The sequence below is a fragment of the Gymnodraco acuticeps genome, unplaced genomic scaffold (genome assembly GCF_902827175.1).
Source record: "Gymnodraco acuticeps unplaced genomic scaffold, fGymAcu1.1, whole genome shotgun sequence".
Classification (NCBI taxonomy): Eukaryota; Metazoa; Chordata; class Actinopteri; order Perciformes; family Bathydraconidae; genus Gymnodraco; species Gymnodraco acuticeps.
Window position 1 is genome coordinate 1283774 of NW_022991325.1, and position 19246 is coordinate 1303019.

Here is a 19246-nt window from a genome sequence, read left to right on the forward strand (position 1 = left end):
TTTTCCTGTGTCTTTAAAGGGGGACATTAGGTTCAGTTTCAGTTTTTACTGAACATTTGGAAAGAATTTGACACTTCTGGAAGCTCTTACAGAAAGATGCTTCAAATTGACATGCTGTGTAAGTTCTGCATTATTTCATTACAGTAATACCTGTCATACCAACATAAACATATTTTGACTGGACACACTTAAAGGCCTAAAATGCTTATTTCAATGCGCTTATGATAATATCGTAATTTGACAGAATTATTTTCAAGATAATTGTAACAAAGATATGTGTCCCTGTGATACTGGTGTATCAGCTTTCAAAACAGCATTTGGGCGGGAAAAAACAAACAGAAACAACAGAGCCTTAATAATGTATGCCCATACTGTATTTCATACTTAACAGTGTACGTTTGCCAAAGCAAAATAGAAATATGACTTAGAAATGTATATCGAAAGGCACAGCATCAAAATACAATTTGACATGCAAGTTTTTCTTTAAAATTGGAGTAAACATTCAAACGTTGACCCATCCGGCCTGTCTGTTGAATCCTAACAGCCGTCCGTCACAGGGTGAATACTTAGCTTAGCATAGCCGAGGGGTCGTTGCTTTCAGAAGCCTCCAGTCAAACAAAAAAGGCAAAATCACTACTGGCGTACAGTACTAAGGATAGAGCATGCATTCTCCTAAAGCTCATGAAAGATCTGATGTTTGTAACAAAAAAAATTCCATAAAAATCCCTCTGAACATGACTTCCATTATTAGCACCCAAAACTCTCCGCTCGAGACTTTACATCACTGTCAGGACAGATGGCCCCTGTACATAAATATACATATTAAATATACATTCAGAGGAGCAGGGAGAAATGAGCATGCAAAATTTGGTCCACCAAAAACAGAAAGCATCGACCCGAGACTCACCCTGAGAAACAACACTGACCTCGTGGAGTTTCCCCCAAAGGACACGTAAAACTGGGGCTGGTTTTTGGCACATTTACGGTAATTTTTGTCTTATACTAGTAACCACACCCTACACCTGACTGGCTTTTTTTCCCCTCCACCCCTTCAGGGGTCAAGAAGGCTAAAACCGTGAGCTCGCACTGTGCATGGCTTTTAGGTCTCTTAATACGGATTTTACACAAAGTATCAGAGGAGCAAAGCACATTAAAATATTCCAGTTAAAAAATACAACAATAAAGACGTAATAAAAAAGTGGATGTGAGTCCACAGGAGGTGCAGTTCAGCTTATCATACAGTAGATCTGCCAAAACAAAAAGGCCCAAAACACTAAAAACCCTGAAATCTAAACGTTGTTCCAGTTACTGTCAATGTGCTGTGCAGGTGTTGCTGCTGCCCGCTCTCTTCCTGTGTCGTCTGAGTTGGGCAAAAGAAGATTCTGTAATACTTTTTATCTCCATGTTTTTAAGGGTTCATCTTGAGAGTTTGCTGATGACTCGAATGAGCGCGGCGTTCTCGTCCTTCAGCCTCTGGTTGTCCGTTCTGAGGTCCCCCAGAACCTGCAGGAGCATCAACAAGCGTTAGATTATATTTACCATCAAATAAAAAGGTTTACTTCATAAAGTACAATCATTTTTATAAAATTAGACGATTAGCTTTCATGTGAGTTACTTTGATAACACTGCAGACAACTTTGCATTATCTTGGGAACCGGTTTTACAAAACAAGTACATTCACTTTGTGACGCACCCATAAAAACAACTGACAAACTGACTGCTGCACTTGACCTGTGGCAGTGCAATAACAGACGCACGGTAGCTCCAAGTCAACTCTTCACTTTGCAGATAATCAGAACCCAATATGAGGTAAATGCTTACTTTTAAATACAATTACACAGAATATCTTTCGTTTTTAACCATATGATAATGCATATGTGGGATCGACAATCAGATATCACTAAAAGGAGAAATGTGAATAGTGGTAACAGCGGTTACAGCAGGTCTAACTTCTGCTTTGGGCTTACTGGCAGGCCGCAAACCACTTCACGGCGTATACTGCCACCCGGAGTCCCCGGCCGGAAGTCCCCGGAGTTGGGGACTGGCTTCAGTCGAAGCTGCTGGGACTCCCAGCAGCTTCGACTGAAGCCTTCCGAGTAAATCGCCAGAATGCCGACACCTCCTCATCTCCACCGCTCCCATGTTTTATTTTGTGTTGCCATAAGTTATTTTCTCTCCGTTGGTGCATGGTGCTAATGTTAATGCTAATAATGCTAATGCCAGCAAATACAATGGCGGCTTCCCAAAACTTTTCAGAGTTTTACGGGGCGTAGTTTGCAATTCGCCCAGCCAATCAGAAATTGGAACTTTTTTCTCCCCAGGATAGTCCCACCTCTCTAGCAGGCACTACAAATGGGGGTAAAAGTTCTCAGGAACTAAGTTCTCTTTTTGGTGTGAACGCAAAATCCCAGGAACTATCGGAACTAAACGGGAAAAGTACGGGGAAAAGTACTCCGGTGTGAAAGCGCCTGGCTCAGCCCTAATGCCATGAACTACACTAAATTAATTCAGATTTTTTATTTTGATGATGCTTACATGTAATGCGCTTTCACTTCATAAACTAAATGTATTTTCTTTTTGGAGGCTTTCCATGTGCAACTGTTCTACTCTGTGTTATCTGGAAATAGCCTGTCAATCTTAATGTGTCTATAATGAACCACGGTACCTTCAGCTCATCCTCCAGTTCCACTGCCTTCCTCTGGAGGGACAGCTTCTCCTGTGGAACAGTTTGAACATCATTTCACCAGAAAACATTTCACAGACAACATTTCACCTCTTCTCTAAAGGACCTGCTAAAATGTTTTATCACATATCATAAAGTAAATGTAGCTAACGCATCAACATACACAGTTTAACTCTGGAACAGGAAATGAGTGTTTTGTTTTATTTACGTTCCTTTATAGTCGAGTTGCCAGCACTTTGAACCCGGTCCCCAGCGCATAGAAACTGCCGGATGCTAACTTGCATATGTTGGGCAGTTTGCACAATTAGCATAAGTTGCGTTAGTTACCAATTGCATTATAGCGTATGAAGACAGTAGTTCAAAAATGGCTTGGCCGATATCGACAATTTTGGAGATATTGTGGGGGTTATTGAGGATGCAGAGTACATTTCTGACATGTTCAGGAACCAAAGTGGCAGTTTTAACCAGAAAGTGTCAATATTTGTACTCTCTGTGGGCCGATTGTTGGCCAATTTCTGGTTAAAACTGCCATTTTGGATCCTGAAAAGATCAGAAATGGATTCAGAATCCTCAATAAGAAAAAAAAAAAAGGCCAAGACGCTTTTTTAACTATTGTCTGCATAGGCTATAATGGTAATAATTAGAATTAATGCAACTTAAGCTAATTGTGCTAATTGCCAACCATATGAAAGTTAGCATCCGGCAGTTTCTTTGTGTTGGTGACCAGTACTATACATTTATCAAATTAAAACTTTGAGTTACTCAACATTTACGGGTTCACAACAGGACTCTGAGCTGGCAAACAGACTGTTAGTTCATGGTTTTTATATATACAGTACAGGAGGTTTGTTCCTAGAGATAGAGACACAGTGAGAAAATAAATGAAGACTTACAAATCTCTCCAGTTCCAGCAGGGCCGGTCTGTCGGTGCCGCTGTCTTGATTCTGCCACAGAGACACAGTGTTAAACAGCTGACCGTTCAACGACACAACCCTCATTTCTGTTGCACACTTCTCAAATAAACTCACTTCTGAAAGCAGAGGGGGTTACTACGAGGCCAGATCAGAGGGTTAGCGAGGTATGTTTAGCCGAAAGCAAGAGTTTCCCTATGGCTGCTGTCTTTTAACCTGGCTAAATCACCATGGCAACTTATGCTGCAGACATAACATGATCAGAGGAATCCATTGTTACCAACTATGTTTCGATAGCTTGTCGATGAAGGGCCAAAAAGATACTCCAAAGTTAGGCTAACTTCTGGTGAAATAAGTTGGCCAATTGCCCACATTTTTACTTCTTATGTTTATATAATATATTTCAAATTAAAAAAGAAAACTGTCATAAAAAAACAATTCCCCCTGGGCGTATTAGTCCATTTGATTCTTATTCACACATAAGCCCAACATACACATGCCCAAAACAGCACCTATACTCATGTTTTAGTACACACACTTTCGGTTCACAGACCGAGTCTCTACAGACAAGCTATTAAAGGAGGATTTGTGCTGCCCTCCACGTTCACACACTCATTTAACCGCTGACTTAGATAACATCAGCATCTCTCTGTTTTTAATGTCCAGTGGTGTGAAGTAACTAATGCCCCGGCCACACGAGGACGAAAACGGCCGTTTGCGTTACTGTTTAGTGTCATATAGACCATTCGGCCACACGAGGACGACCGAATACGGCACTAAACGACTGAGGAAACGATAACGGGTCCCAAGGTGGATAGAACGGCATACGCAACGCTCTGGGGGGTCAAACGGCTCCGTGTGTGCGCCCTATACGAACATTTTCTGATAGTGATTGCGCAATAGCAATAGCCCCGCCTCTCCCCACCTCTTCTGCTCACCTCCGCTTACCCCGCGCCATTGCTGATGTGTTTCGCCACCAACAACAACAACAATGGCGGATCGCAGAGTTGCTATCGTGCTCCGGACGCTACTGACCATGCTACAGTTTTTTGTGCAACATCTACAGCAGACTTACACATCCGGGGGGGATCTTACTCGCTGCTTTTGTGGATATGTACTGCAGCTTCAGCGATCATTTTCTGATAATGATTGCGCAATAGCCCCGCCTCTCCCCACCTCTGCTGCTCACCCCCGCGTCAAAGTAAACTGCACACTGAATTCAGATTATTTATCTCGATATGGACATAAACGCGAGAGAAGTCTAATCTGACAGGACGGAGACACCTCTCAAACTACCTAAACTAGTTATAAATATGTTTATTTTTACTGTCGGCCGGGTCACTCATTACTGGATCAGCTGCTGCATGAAACAGACACTGGCGCTGTCCGAAGAGAGGGAGGAAAAAGAGAGGCTCCGTGTATTTTATTATTATATTATATAGAGTCATTTTTCATTTGTTTTAAAGCTCAATAAATAACAAAGAAGACCTTTGACCGGCACTTCTATAATTTTGTCGGAAGGTTTCATCTTTAATACACGTTGACTGGCGAAAAACTCTGCCCGATTCCCTCGGCCCCCACCGCGGAGAATAAACAGAAGGGCAACCATGACAACCATGCTTCTTCGCTGCTTTTGTGGAGGAAGTTACAGCGCCACGTACAGGCTCCTGCTATGTACTGCAGCTTCTCCAGCGGTTGGAGCTAAACGGAGCGGTCTCGTGTGGACAGACACTATCCGGATAACTATTGCGTGTGGACGGAAGCTTGTTTGCGATTGCCTTTGCGTTAATCCTATGCGTTTAGCCGTTTTCGTCCTCGTGTGGCCGGGGTCTAAGTAGATTTACTCAAGTACTGTACTTAGGTAACATTTGACAGACGTGTACTTGAGTATTTCAGTGTGTTGCTACTTCCACCCCACTACAGTTCAGAGGTAAATGGTGTACTTCTCCTCCACTACATGTATGTAATACCTTTAGTTACTTCACAGATGTGGATGAATGATGTGAAATCTAATCAAGTGTTAAATCAGACTTTAGTTCCACCTGGAATAAATCCACCAGCTACCCTGCAGAATACAAAGTCATTCAGACTAGCTGCACCTTTACCAGCTTTGAGAACACTTTCATGATCAATCATTATAAAACACATCATATATATTATTCTGAAATGGACCAATCTGCATAGTGAGTACTATTACTTTTGGTATTCACACACACACACACACACACACACACACACACACACACACACACACACACACACACACACACACACACACACACACACACACACACACACACACACACACACACACACACACACACACACACACACACACACACACACACACACACACACACACACACACACACACACACCACACACACACACACACACACACACACACACACACACACACACACACACACACACACACACACACACACACACACACACACACACACACACACACACACACACACACACACACACACACACACACACACACACACACACACACACACACACACACACACACACACACACACACACACACACACACACACACACACCTGTTGGAGTCTCTCCAGCTCCACCTTGTTCTGGCTGAGCAGCAGCTCCTTCTCCTGCAGCTTGTCCTTCAGAGCCAGGTTCTCCTGCAGGAGCTTTAGGTAGAGCTAGGGGGAATCACACACACACAACAAACCTTGAGACTACAAAACCCTGAAGAGATAGTGATCCTTAGTGCAGCAGCTTGGTGGATGCTACAGTTGAGTCTGCCAGGGTTTCCTGGTAATTCCTCACTAGAGCATGTTGGGTAATCATTCCTGCCCTGATGTGTCCACACCTCAGATATAATTCACTGTCAGCCCTCAGGTAGGTTTTTCAGGAATGTGTGATCTTTTCTGTAAGAAGGTCAGAAACGTACCGTTCTGTAGTCAGAGGAGGAGTCTCCTGGTAGACTCTCACTGCGGAGACAAACAAGAGATATTAATCCGCCAAAAACATATCACAGGGCTATACATTTCCATCTTAAAATGTACCTTCATGAACTGGAAATAATACATTTCTGTTCACTACACAGTGGCAAACCAGCAGGTTCATATAGAATATAACAGTCAGTCTTCTCCAGCGAACCTTTAAATCCATCCAAAAAATAACAAAAGCCATAACATGGAAACAAATCTGGGTTTTTGTTTTTTTTGGGAAAGAAAATAGATAATAATAAATAAATAAATTAAATAAATGATTCTGCTTTCATGGCTGGTCTCTGATACGATGCAATATAAAAACAACATCAAAAAGAGATGAAGAAAATGAACGACTGAAACCATATGCAAGAGATTAGAAACAGTAACACTTACTTGGAGTTACTGTTCCAATCGTCCAAATGAGCGTCCTCCTCTTCATTCTTAAAACAAAGAAATCTCACTATCTGCACAGCACTGTACTCCCATCTGAATTAATACATACTACAAAGAAGGGCACTTCACACATCTGTGTGTTCTTAACCACACTTTATTCATTACATTTTGTTACTAAAATTCTCTGATTGGACGGTCATTGATATGATCTGTCTCAGCTTGTTTTTACAGCAGTTGTATTTAGTTGAAATGTTGTACCAAATGATATAGTCAACTGACTGTCAAATCAAAGAAGCACAAATGAGTATTTTACAAACATTGAACTGGAAAAGTTAAAAAAAAAGTCAGCGTTTAAAATAATATGCAAAGCAGGAAGCTTTTGCAAATGTGCAACATAAAATAAAGTGCTCCATTTTAGAATGAAATACACATTTTAGCTTGAATGACAATTTTTCTATTTCTTTTTTAAAACTTTGAATAGACTAAAATAATGTTATAGTATAAATGTTGAACAGCTTTGACCTTCTTTTTTCTTTCTTTCAAAAATATATATATTGTTGAGTTTATCCTGCCTGGATTTTAAATCTGGGTCTAAATGGAATTAGATATATTCTCAAACATATGCAGCTGCTCATTGATGACCTTGGAAACATATTTAATAACCTTCATAATGGAGAAAGCTGCCTAAAAGGCTGTATGTGAGACATGTTCAAGATCTGCCTACTGTCCCAGAGACCAGTTGGGTTTTGTCTTACGGTGGCACTTCAAATGTCCTTTCCCCTACTTGGATTAGATAGTTACCTCTGCGCCTGGCAGAACGATGCCAGTAGAACGTCTCTCCTTCCTCCCTCTCCTCCTGTCCTTCACTCCCAGACGCTTCTCCCCCTCCGCCTCCACCTGGCTCAGCGCGTCTGTATCTGAAACACATGCAGGCCCACAGAAACAAGTCAAAAATCGAACTACCAATAAAGTTCCAAAAGAGAATGCATATGACAAACACAACTCAAACACAGAAGTTCACGTGAGGCTGGAGACTTCAGGATAACTTCAGGATTGATCCGAACAAATACACAGTCAACAGCAGTGGCGGAGGGCAACTAAGTACATTTACTTAAAGAGGCTCAATTGTGCTTTTTGGAGCTTTCCCTCTCCTGTAGTCGTATATAACACATACAATAACCTCAAATAATGATACTTCAAAAAAAGATATAATAAAAGATAAAATAATATAGAATAAAAGTAAGTAAAAGTGTGCATGTTGTACAATAAGATATACAGTGGAGTATAGGTATAAATAAGATATTAAAGAGGCTCTTTTGTGCTTTTCCCTTTCCCTGTAGTATCTTCTGTAGCTTTGTGTGCATGTAAATGGTCTGCAAAGGCTAAAATCCCTGTGTTCCCGACAGAGAGTTTCTCTCCCACACTCCCCTGCCTGAAACGCCTCCATTCGACTCCTTTATTTACTTCCATAACATAGTGACATCACTATGAAACACTCATGCTTCTATTGGCTAGCGCTCCAATACATTGTACTTGATAGGCTAAGGGTCTGAACATCTCTAAGCGGCTGTCACAAAAGAGCCGACAACCAATCAGAGCAGTCTGGCCTCTGGTAGAAGCTTGAGTTACTTTGCATTGTTCATAAGGAATATAGTGCATTATCCACACATTAACTTGTACTTTAGTTGGATTTAAAAATGGCCATTCTGCTTGACAGGACTTTGAGTATATTTTGATGCCTATACTTTTGTACTTTTAGTTAGGTAAAACTTTGAATGCAGGACTTGTAACAAAGTATTTCTACCTAAACTGTGATATTTCTACTTTAGTTGAGTGTGAGATTCAAGTACTTCTTCCAACTCTAGTCATCAAGTATCCAAATTGTACATTCTGTTTAACAGGAAGCTCCCTGATCTCTGCAAGTTGAGTCTTGAGTTCCCATCAGAAAAACCAAACAAGAGTGGAGTGTGGGAGGGGGCGAAAAAACACCATAAAGAAGAAGATGTACACAACCAACTATGACTTTATGGTAAACCACGCCTAATGGTCAACACCAGCAGCAGAAGCTCATGCGAGAAAACCTAATTTCCCATCTGGCAGGGCACTCCACCCAAAACATACATCATGGTTATATTTGGCAGTCTGCATAACAGTAAACATTTGACTGGTGCGCACCCCTTTCAGCAGGCGTGATGGTAACGATGGGGCTGACAGGCTGGATGTTGCGAGGGGGGGGGCTCTTCAGCTTTAGCCACCGTCTTCTCCGCTTCCTTCAAATCTGTCAGAGTCACACCCTGCAGGCACAGAGCAGAGAACCAAATCACGCAACAGTTTCTTTGAAATGTATTCTGCCTCTCCATCGAGAAGTTAACCACATTCAGTGACTCACTCGTTCCAAACTGTGTTCAGGAAGTTGCTATACTTCACTAGACTAGATAAGGGTGTTTAGGCTTCTGGACCAATACTCAAACTGGCTAGAGCTACTCAATACTCATTTGACATGTATGCCCTTGAACATTTGTTTGGAGTTCTGGATGAAAATGGTCCAAAGATAATAAATATAATGATTCTGTTTGTACCTGGTGCAATGACAATAAAGGAACTATAATCTATTCTTATCTTGATTAAGGGTTTCGAAGAAATACATTGCAAATCCAATTTCTATTTGAGAAAATGATTGCCACAAACCATTACAAGGTACAAAGATGTCATTCTATTTAGACGGAAAACAGCACTTGTACATTTAAAGGCACTCGAGATCATTTCAACATGTATTTCAGTGTATCTGTAAGGTCAGTGCTTCGATAGCTATTTGAAGAAACAAGGGAATAGTTATAGTAGCACATGCAGCCTTTCCACTTTCTCCTATGATATCTGTGTTGTTGTCTTGGTTTTTACTTTCCTTCCCTACCACAGACTTGTAGACACAGAAGGCAGTGGGGCAGTGCAGAGAAGAGATGCCTCAAAGATTATTTTGTTTGCCATGTAAACAAAAATACAACAAGAAGAAGAAGCAGCAGTACCTGTGTGGAGCGGCGAGACTGCCGCATCAGCCGTGAGCGAGCTTTCCTCTGAGACTCAGACTCCTCGTCTCTGCTTGGAGCCTGGAACCTTAACACATCAACAAATCATATGTTACATACACAGTATTAAGGCCATTTTCTACAAACAAACACTAACATCTGGCTTCCTCTTGAAGGAGATAAACACTTTAGATGTCATAATAAATGTGTTGATGTTGTTGATGCCTATGAGATTAACTATGTTAGGAAGTCACTACTGAGGAAGCTGAATGTTCGATTGTATCAAACTTGCCATAAGGTCAGCATTTTTTTTAATAAATAATTGAAACGCTCTGTCACAGAATAAAACATATGGTCTTTCCTTCCATGCCACATGAAGTTAAAGTATTCAGAACTATCAACTCTCAATATTATGAAGAATTTCTCTGACATTTCTTTTGTGGGAAAGGTTTCATGCAGCATTGCATCCTGGGAAAAATAGTCAAATCCTAAAAAAGTGATGGAAAGGATATTTATATTTATAACATTAGGGATTTTGACAGTTATTATAATCTATCAATGTTCAAAACGTACTTCAACAATGCTCTCCTGCCACCAGACTCTGCTTGACAGAGTCAGACATACTACCAGAACCTTTTTTAATACCAACTCTGGGATGAAAAAAATCGGAATAAGTCAAACATATTGCCTAGTTCAGCAGGTTTTCCAAGGTTTAAAAACCTGCATATACACACCCGTTTTGTTGGAAACAGGGTACTGAATAACCCGTGCCATAAACCAGGCATGACAGATTGTTGGATAGGGCATAAAGTAGAATTAAGTGGTATTAAATTAGGGTTCCTGTCTTGTTTCTTACTTGCGCCTGTCTGTGTTGGGGGTGTTGGGGCTCTCAGCCGCGCCTTCCCTGGTCTGAGGGGTGGGTTGGACTCTGGCGGTGCGGTTAGCCTTGTCCTGCTCCTTCTCCTCATCATCTCTCTCCTCTGGTGTCTGAAAAACACCAGAAACTTAACTGTAATGAACTGTTCCAAATCCAAATGCTATGGCCCTAGGGGGGAAACGTCATTAATGTCAACGTGCTGTTCAAATGTGTCTTTTTAGATCACAGTAAGAAAAGACCAGAAGAAGTTTCTTCACATGTCTTCATCAGAAGTGTGTCTAAAACCTCTGTTGAAATGATGTGTGTGAAGGCGGGAACTCTTAGATGAAATCAGTAAGTATTCAATTAGATGTACTCCTCCATTTGGAATATCTATCACTGATGTTGGTTTTAATATTGCATGTACATTAGATATACCACAATCTGACCTCTTCTCAGATTTCTTTGATCTCAATCAAAATCAAATCCCAATCCTTACTACACATTTGTTTCTATTAAACTGCCATTCAAGTTTGTGGGTTTAGTGTTTGGGAGCTTTAATGACATCAATTGTTAGTATTGTTACGTTGAACCCAAACAAGCTATTTCTAATGCATATGCCATGTGGTGGAGTGTGTGAGTATCCGATATAACGGAAGAAAAGGATGATGAATAATATGCAATATTATGTCTTATTCAACAGTCAGACTATTACTAATTGTAGAACACAGACTAACCAAAGATCTCCAGAGAAGAGTCAAATATGTTTGCAATATCAAAGATGTTTTACTACATTTGGAAGACTTGGCAGAGAGAAACCGTTTTTTGTGTGACATTTTGGACTTTTGATCAGTGATTTTTTACCTTGTCCGCAGGGCTAACTGTGGACGTGGTCGCACTCTCTGGAGTGGACACGGTGGAGCTTTCTGAAAAAGGGGAGAGCATATCTTTGAATCAGCATGCAAACAGATGTGTAGTAGTTCTGGTCAGACGGTCTTACCGGGGCTGCTCTCTTTCTCCTCGCTCAGCTCCAGGCCCCCTGACACGCCTCTCTCTTTGGACTGGTCCTGCACGTTCATCTTTTCTTTACTGCTCATCCTGCACACTGAGCTCCTGGAAAGAGGACAGACGCTAGTTATGAGGGGCCTCAATGGATGAGATAAAGGGAGACTTGTCTCCCTGCGCTTATTACATGCTACTGTTTATTTTGCCGTAATATATGTTGTTAAGGAATTTAACATTAACACCTAATAGATTGGTGCATGAATGAGTCCTTCAACCAGGATATTGGTTAGCATTTACTGTTTAACGGTTCTTTCTTCTCAAAGTCAACGCTTTTCTAAAGCTGATGATTTGTTTGGTTCTAACATTTTAATTACATCAGTATAAACAGCTGCTGCTAACATCACTTCATGAGACTGCTACACGTCATCACGCTAAACATTAGCCACCTTTAGCCTAACGGTGCTGACCTGAAGTTACATGACCATCATGTAGCTAACTTTAGCTTTTCACTTCTGTTTTGCATTTGCCAAATATGCCATTGCTTATTCACTGCACCACCTGTCAGGGAAACCTGCCCTAAATATTCACAGGAAGGAACCCATTTTATTAAAAAAACGTGTTATTCAGATAAGTTGCATGTTGATATCTACCTCCGCCGTTTGTTTTGTGCGTTTGCAGCAGTGGAGCCTTGTTGGTTTTGCTTTTCCAATATGGACTGTGGAGAGATAGAGGGAGCTGTGAGTGATCTTTTGAATCACCTTAAGTAAATGCATGTAATACTAGGAAGGCAAACTCTTTCTCACATTTGCTTGTTTCTGTGATAACTCCTCCAAGAGCTCCTCAACGCTTTCATCAGCCACATCATATGGTGTCTGACCCTACAAATAAAGAAACAATTGAAAACACACGTATTATGATAAGTGATGTTAGATTTACAGTAAAGTACAGTTAGCTCCCCGATGAGTTAACTTAAAGGTCCCATGTCCTGGCCATTTCTACTGTTGTCGTCTACTAGAATAGATTTACATTGTTCAATGTTCCAAACTCACATTGGTTTCTCAGACAGCATCTCTGTATTCACTCTCTGTCCTACACGGCTTATTGGAGCTCCTGCCCCCCCCCCCTGTGAGCCCAGTGGCCGGCTGCGAGACAGCGAGACAGCGAGACACAGCGAAACCAGCCCGAACACACACACACCCGCAGCCTGGCTGGGAGTGTGTGTGTGTGTGTGTGTGTGCTCACACACCGACTCACAGCCTTGCCGCGTCCCGCCGTCTCAGGGAGTAGAAATCGGCGGAGCTGCAGCTGAGAAAAGATTGAGTGTGTGTGTGTGTGTGTGTGAGGAAGACGTAACGTAACGACTCCGCGGATTGGTCCATTTGGACCAATGGGTCCATTTGGGTATGTCCATTTGGTTCACTGTACCCAGGAAGAAAAAGATAAATGTCCAACGAGGCGTTCTGGGGCAGCATAGACAGGTATTTTCTGTGTTAGAGTTTTACTCGCTACAGAGTGTACTTTGAGGGTTTGTGACTCTGCAGACCGTGTTCATGCAGAAAAACCTTCATAACACAAGGGGACGGGTAATAACCGGAAAAGCATGACATGGGACCTTTAAAGATCTCCTATCATGCTATTTTTAGGCATATATTATGGGTCTCAGATATATAAAAAAACATGTCTATGATATGTTTTTCTCAAAATACCAAACAGATCAGGCATCCCTCATACCCCTCTATAGAGAACCGCAGTGACGCGTCCTAACCCGGAAGCAAGTTAGCATTTTTACCACGTCCGGTTCCTTCGATAAAAAGCAATGCAATTTCTCCATAGGGTTTGGGAAAATAGCTCCAAATAAGGTCTGTGTTTGAGACACATTGAAGAGACAGATCACGTTTTGTTCAGTGACATTAAATCCATCAGCAGTGACCCCACTGGTGATTTCTGAAGAGTTGACGTGTCTGAAAAACAATGGTTGTTACCAAGTGGCTGAATAGGACTACAGAAGTTGTCCAGGCCGTTGTACGTCATTACGCCGAACACGTAAACACTCCTCTAAGTTAGTTTGCCCTGTTCTGCTTGAAAGCAAGTCCCTGCCTCCTGCAAACTGTTCAAACAAACACTTCAACTCGTACCATTTACAATCTGTATGTTTGAATATGGATCTTAAGTCGGCGTGACGTTGAAGCAGCGACCCTGCTGTAGTTCCTTTATAGCATAACGTTAGCATTTTGCTTCTGGCGACTAGTTTTACGATTCGAAAATTATAAAATGTGGATATTATCCGGCTGAACAAAACGTGATCCGTCTCTTAAATGTGTCTCAACCACAGACCTTATTTCCAGCTATTTTCTAAATTCCTATGGAGAAATTGCATTGCTTTTTATCGAAGGAACTGGAAGGAGTTTACTTCCGGGCTTTAGGATGCGTCACTGCGGTTCTCTATTTCAGCCCTGTTAGAGAAGTGCTGATTCTTGGTCAGTAGCTGATGGCCCCGCCCCGCCCCCTTTTGAGCACGGCAAGGCAACCTGTAAGCTGCAGAGGGAAGAGGGGCTGCACTGAGCAGATACAGCTTAATGCTGCCGTAATTAAATGCCATATCATGTTTCCAAACCACATCAAGGATTATTTCTGAAACAGTATGGAGCTCAAACGCTTTTTGTCTTGCGGGTTTACCACAAGGTGAGTTCCTTTTTTTATTTCCTGCTTTTTTACACATACTCTCTCCAGTACAGGTTAGCTCTAAGTGTTAGCGATGCTTGCTAATGTAAACAAAGACCATATTACGTCCAAAACACGTCACGCATCAAAAAAGGGCATTTAGCATGATATGAGACCTTTAATGTCAAAGAAAATAATATCAAATTCTACTATCTTTTCAGCCTCACCGCATTGCTGCGAGCCTCCATATTGCACAGCTGCTCAGCCAGAATGCGACAGGCCTCCCCCTGACCCCAGTGTGCCGCCGCATGGAGAGGCGTCCAGCCGTCCAAGTCCTTCGCTGACACGTCAAGCTCACACTGACACAGAATCCTGGACAACATAACAGCAAGGTTATAACGACTGTAAAAGAGTCTTCCTGAAAGAAAATATAACAATAAAATATTCATAAATCAATTATTAAAATAATGTCTTACTTGAGGGCCTCTTGGTAGCCTTTGGCAGCCGCCACATGCAGCGGGGTAGCCCCGGTTTTGGGGTGTCGAACATCAGCAGGGAGGCCCTCAGTCAGCCAGGTCCGGGCATCCGCCATGATCTGTTCTTCCTCCAGACGCTTGGCTGCATCCAAGTCCACACCTGGACACCAATAGACAATATAAAATAAACGCCTCCCTTGTTTTATAATTTTAATCAAATTTGATTGGGCTTTATTGGCATGAATGTTACAGGTAACAATGACAATACTCCCGCCTCACTCACCCAGTCTCACAGTGTAACTCTGAAGGAGGGACTCAGTGGCCTCGTCCAGAGCGATGTCCATAGGAACGTCCCCGTCACAGTTCACAGCAGAGAGGGACGCACCTCGCTGCAAAAGAAAACTGACAAAACAATCCTAGTTAGATCTACACACAACAAAAATATCATTAATAGACAAACCTAAGCCTATCACATATTTTAACAAAAGGCATTATTCACGTAATAAATGACTGTAGGAAAAAAAGTGAAACAATAAATTATCTGAGCAGTTTGTGTGCCAGGCCAGACCACTCATGCTTTAGCTGACTTGTTTTCCTGCCAAACAGGACACAATGTTAGTATTGTTAAATGCACAAATGCTCTGGCACCCACGCTGCATTCTGACGTCCCTGAAGTACCAACGAGTACTGTATTATACAGCTGCTTCTGCTAACTAGAGAGATATACTACACACTCTGCAATGTCAGGGTAGCTGCAAGAGGCGGCAACATGCAGCGGTGTCCACCCCTCACTGTCAACCTGGTTCACGTCGGCACCGTGCTCCAAAAGGAAGGACACGATGTCCATGCTGCCATCTATGCAGGACTGTGAGGCAGAGAGCAAAATAAAGATAAATGTAAGCATTCATTCTCAGCATCACCAATATTTTTTATTAAACTTCTGGAAGAAAACAACTTACCTGGTGGAGTGCCGTGATTCCATCGGCATTGGAACAGTTGATAATTTCTAACACTTCCTCCCCGTTTGTAATTTTGGTTTCTTTGGCCTCCATCAGCATCACCTCGGCCTCCTCCGTGTCTCCGCTGGCACAGGCAGCCAGGAACTCCGCAGCCCTGTCAAACCTCACCCTTTTCCTAAAGACAGAGGAAACAGCTGGTCAGGTTGTTGAAGATTCAAAGATTGTAAGGCTTTATTGTCATGTGCACAATAGCTTGGTTTTGGCATGAAAAGAAAAATCAACAAAGCTCTATCAATAATGCAACATACAATATACTATGAACGTGCAAGAAGAAATAGAAATAAGAAGAGGTTTAAGTGTTTTACCGGGTCGAAGGACCCTTTTGAAATTGGAAGAATTGTTACTATTTGTATTATTATTTCTACAATGCATTGCAGATTTGAGGGTGCCACCTGGAACACAGCCCCTATAACTTTGTTTTATATTAGCTATATATAACAAACATGCCTTGTAGCACCAGTGTGTTTTATAAAGGGGACAGACAAAATAATAAACACATTACAACACAGTTACAATAGACTTGTTTGACGAGTTAAAGGGATGGTTTGGGTTTATAAAAGTGGGGTTGTATGAGGCACTAACTCACACACTTAGTCTATTACTTACAATAGATAGTGCTAGGTGTCTTAATGGGATTATTGACATTCAACAAAGTCACAAATTACCAAAAATCTAACTATTCATACACCAGCAACTCCTGCTTTATGCAAGCTAAAATGACTGACTTTTATCAAATAAGTCTGGTAGCTGAAGAGTGCATTTATAATGGTTTTAATTGAAAAAGGGCTGTTTGACAGCAAGATAAATGGTGAAAATATTCTGAATACGGCATACACTAAAACTGATATTGTTTTCTTTTGAGGGTGGCTAAAATCTGTCTTGCTGCTGCCCCTGTCCACAGCAGTACATTCTCTAAATATCTCTTTAAAGAGGTTTCTTAACAGGATAAGGCTGGCAATGTTCTCTTGAATCTCATGAAAAGAGCCAACAATTCCATGTTACTATTTTCACAAATCCTTATCCTGTTTGTGTAACTCATCCCCAAGGACATTTGGTTCTAACTTCCTACTGAAGACTTACATTTGGAACAGTGTGTCATAAGGTCAAATGTCATTATTGAAAAAGGACAAGATGACTTTCTAAAGTAGCAGGGCACTTTTTGGAACCAAACTACTCAAACAGGATGAGAATGATTGACAACTGTGGATTTGGGGTTCTCATGACTATTTAAGGCAGCAGGAAGGTATATGTGGAATCGATTTAAAATAAACTACAATTTTTTAGTTTTTGGGTGACAATGGAAGTCTATGTAAAGACACAAACAAGACCATGCCTTAAATACACAGACAACACTTGGTGTATGATCACTTAATGGGTGGTTAGGGTCTTTTTGTGGTACTTGTTGACAAGAGAAAATACAGATTAACACAAGATTTAATCATTGTCTCTTTTAATCCATATCTTATTTGTTTTGTAACACAAATGTCCCTTTGAGTGTCTTTCAGTTAGTCTTAGCTACGGCAGTTGATGTCATCAGAAATGTGACTTACCTGTATTCTTAACGTTGCACTAATCGAACAAATAATGTCAGTGAGGTATGTTTCAGCTTAAAAAGATATAGCCACTTTCCCACTGGTTATGGCTGTCATGGGGTGTAAAGTAACTAAGTACAATTTATCAAGTACAATTTTGAGATACTAGACTAGTACTTTACTTGAGTATATTTATTTGTGGCTACTTTGTAAATCTACCCCACTCCAATTCGGAGATAAATAATGCAATTTTACTTAAAAGTACATTTACTTACTTATTTAATACCTTTAGTTACTTCACAGATGTGGATGAATGATGTGAAATATAATCAAGTGTTGAATCAGACTTTAGTTCCACCTGGAGTAAATCCACAAGCTACCCTGCAGTATACAAAGTACTTCAAACTAGCTGCACCTTTACCAGCTTTGAGAACACTTTCATGATCAATCATTATAAAACATATCATATATATTATTCTGAAATGGACCAATCTGCACAATTAATACTTTCACTTTTGGTAATTTATGTATGTTTTGCTGATAACACTTTTGTACTTGTACCTAAGTACCATTTGCAATCCAGGAATTGTAATTGAAATAGAGTATTCCTACACTGCAGTATTTCTCCTTTTACTTAAGTACAAGAAACGAGTACTTCTTCCACCTCTGTGGCTTTCCCATAAACCATAATGTGAGTGTGAACAGTGAGTTAGCAACACAGTGCTGGAAAATCAGACCCTCACCGGGACTGACTGTATGACACTTTTCTTGCACGCTAGCTAGCTGGCTAGCCAACCAACACAAACACTACAAACTATGGCCTCAAAAAAAGCCATAAACCTCTGACAGTTTTATGAAAAACAGGACATTATTGTGTTATTTCAACGTAAGACGTTTTCCAGCAGCAGGTAGCCTAATATAATGTACATAAGCCATGTATGTTATGTTGTTTTGTCTACCCCCTGTCCAAGCCCACGCACAACATTCCGCCTTTAGCATATATTCAGATGTTGAGCTAAGCTAGCTGGCTGCTAGCTAGCTGTTATTGTAAAGCTGTTTGGCAGGAGACGATTCCTCACCGTCTTTTGAACTGGGGACTGGTTTCATCTCTGCCTCCACACACTGGCGGCTCCCTTGGCGGCTCGCTGGGCTCGGCCTCCGACGAGTCCACTGCTCCGTGCCACCTTCGCCTTGGCACGTCCGACGCTTTGTTGGTGCAGGAGCTGGCCCAGCGCTTCAGCTGGTCCCGCCGCTTGCTCCTCGCCGAGTCCCCCATTATTTATCCGAGGAGGACTATGTTTTTAAAAATAAAACATTTGCTAACAGGGAACGACACACCCTCCATGTGTACACTTTCACTTCCTGGTTCTTGCTCTCTGGATGTGGAGGAAGGAAGCCTCGGCTCGTGCTCGTGGGGGTCGGGAGCGCGCAAAACTGCTGATCAGGCCTGTATGTCTGACGTCACCACCTCTGTCCTGCAGTAGAGTAGACCCCAGAGGGGAAACCAACTGAAACAGCTCCGTGCCTTGGCACTGTGCACATACAGTTAGCACTGCACTTCCTGTTATTGTGCTTCTTGTGGGATTGTGGTCACTTGTAGATTACAATAATATCCAAACTAAAGAAAAGAGAGCAACCAAAACAAACTGATAACAAGGCAAGGCAGAGCAAGTTCATTTCAGCAACACTTATTTTCAAAGTGCTCTGAACAAAAG

General features: G+C 41.6%; 1 protein-coding gene across 1 annotated transcript; it reads right to left on the reverse strand.

Moving 5' to 3' along the window:
* Positions 1–352: 352 nt before the first annotated feature.
* Positions 353–19017, reverse strand: ppp1r12c (protein phosphatase 1, regulatory subunit 12C). Its single transcript, XM_034240352.1, is given in 21 exon segments — positions 353–1503; positions 2666–2716; positions 3577–3627; positions 6168–6272; positions 6524–6563; positions 6960–7006; positions 7761–7876; positions 9135–9195; positions 9197–9253; positions 9983–10070; positions 10839–10969; positions 11703–11764; positions 11839–11951; positions 12494–12558; positions 12647–12721; positions 14732–14876; positions 14981–15140; positions 15264–15382; positions 15715–15845; positions 15940–16114; positions 18611–19017. Coding segments are annotated over 21 exon segments (2076 nt in total). The 5' UTR covers positions 18808–19017; the 3' UTR covers positions 353–1416.
* Positions 19018–19246: the final 229 nt, after the last annotated feature.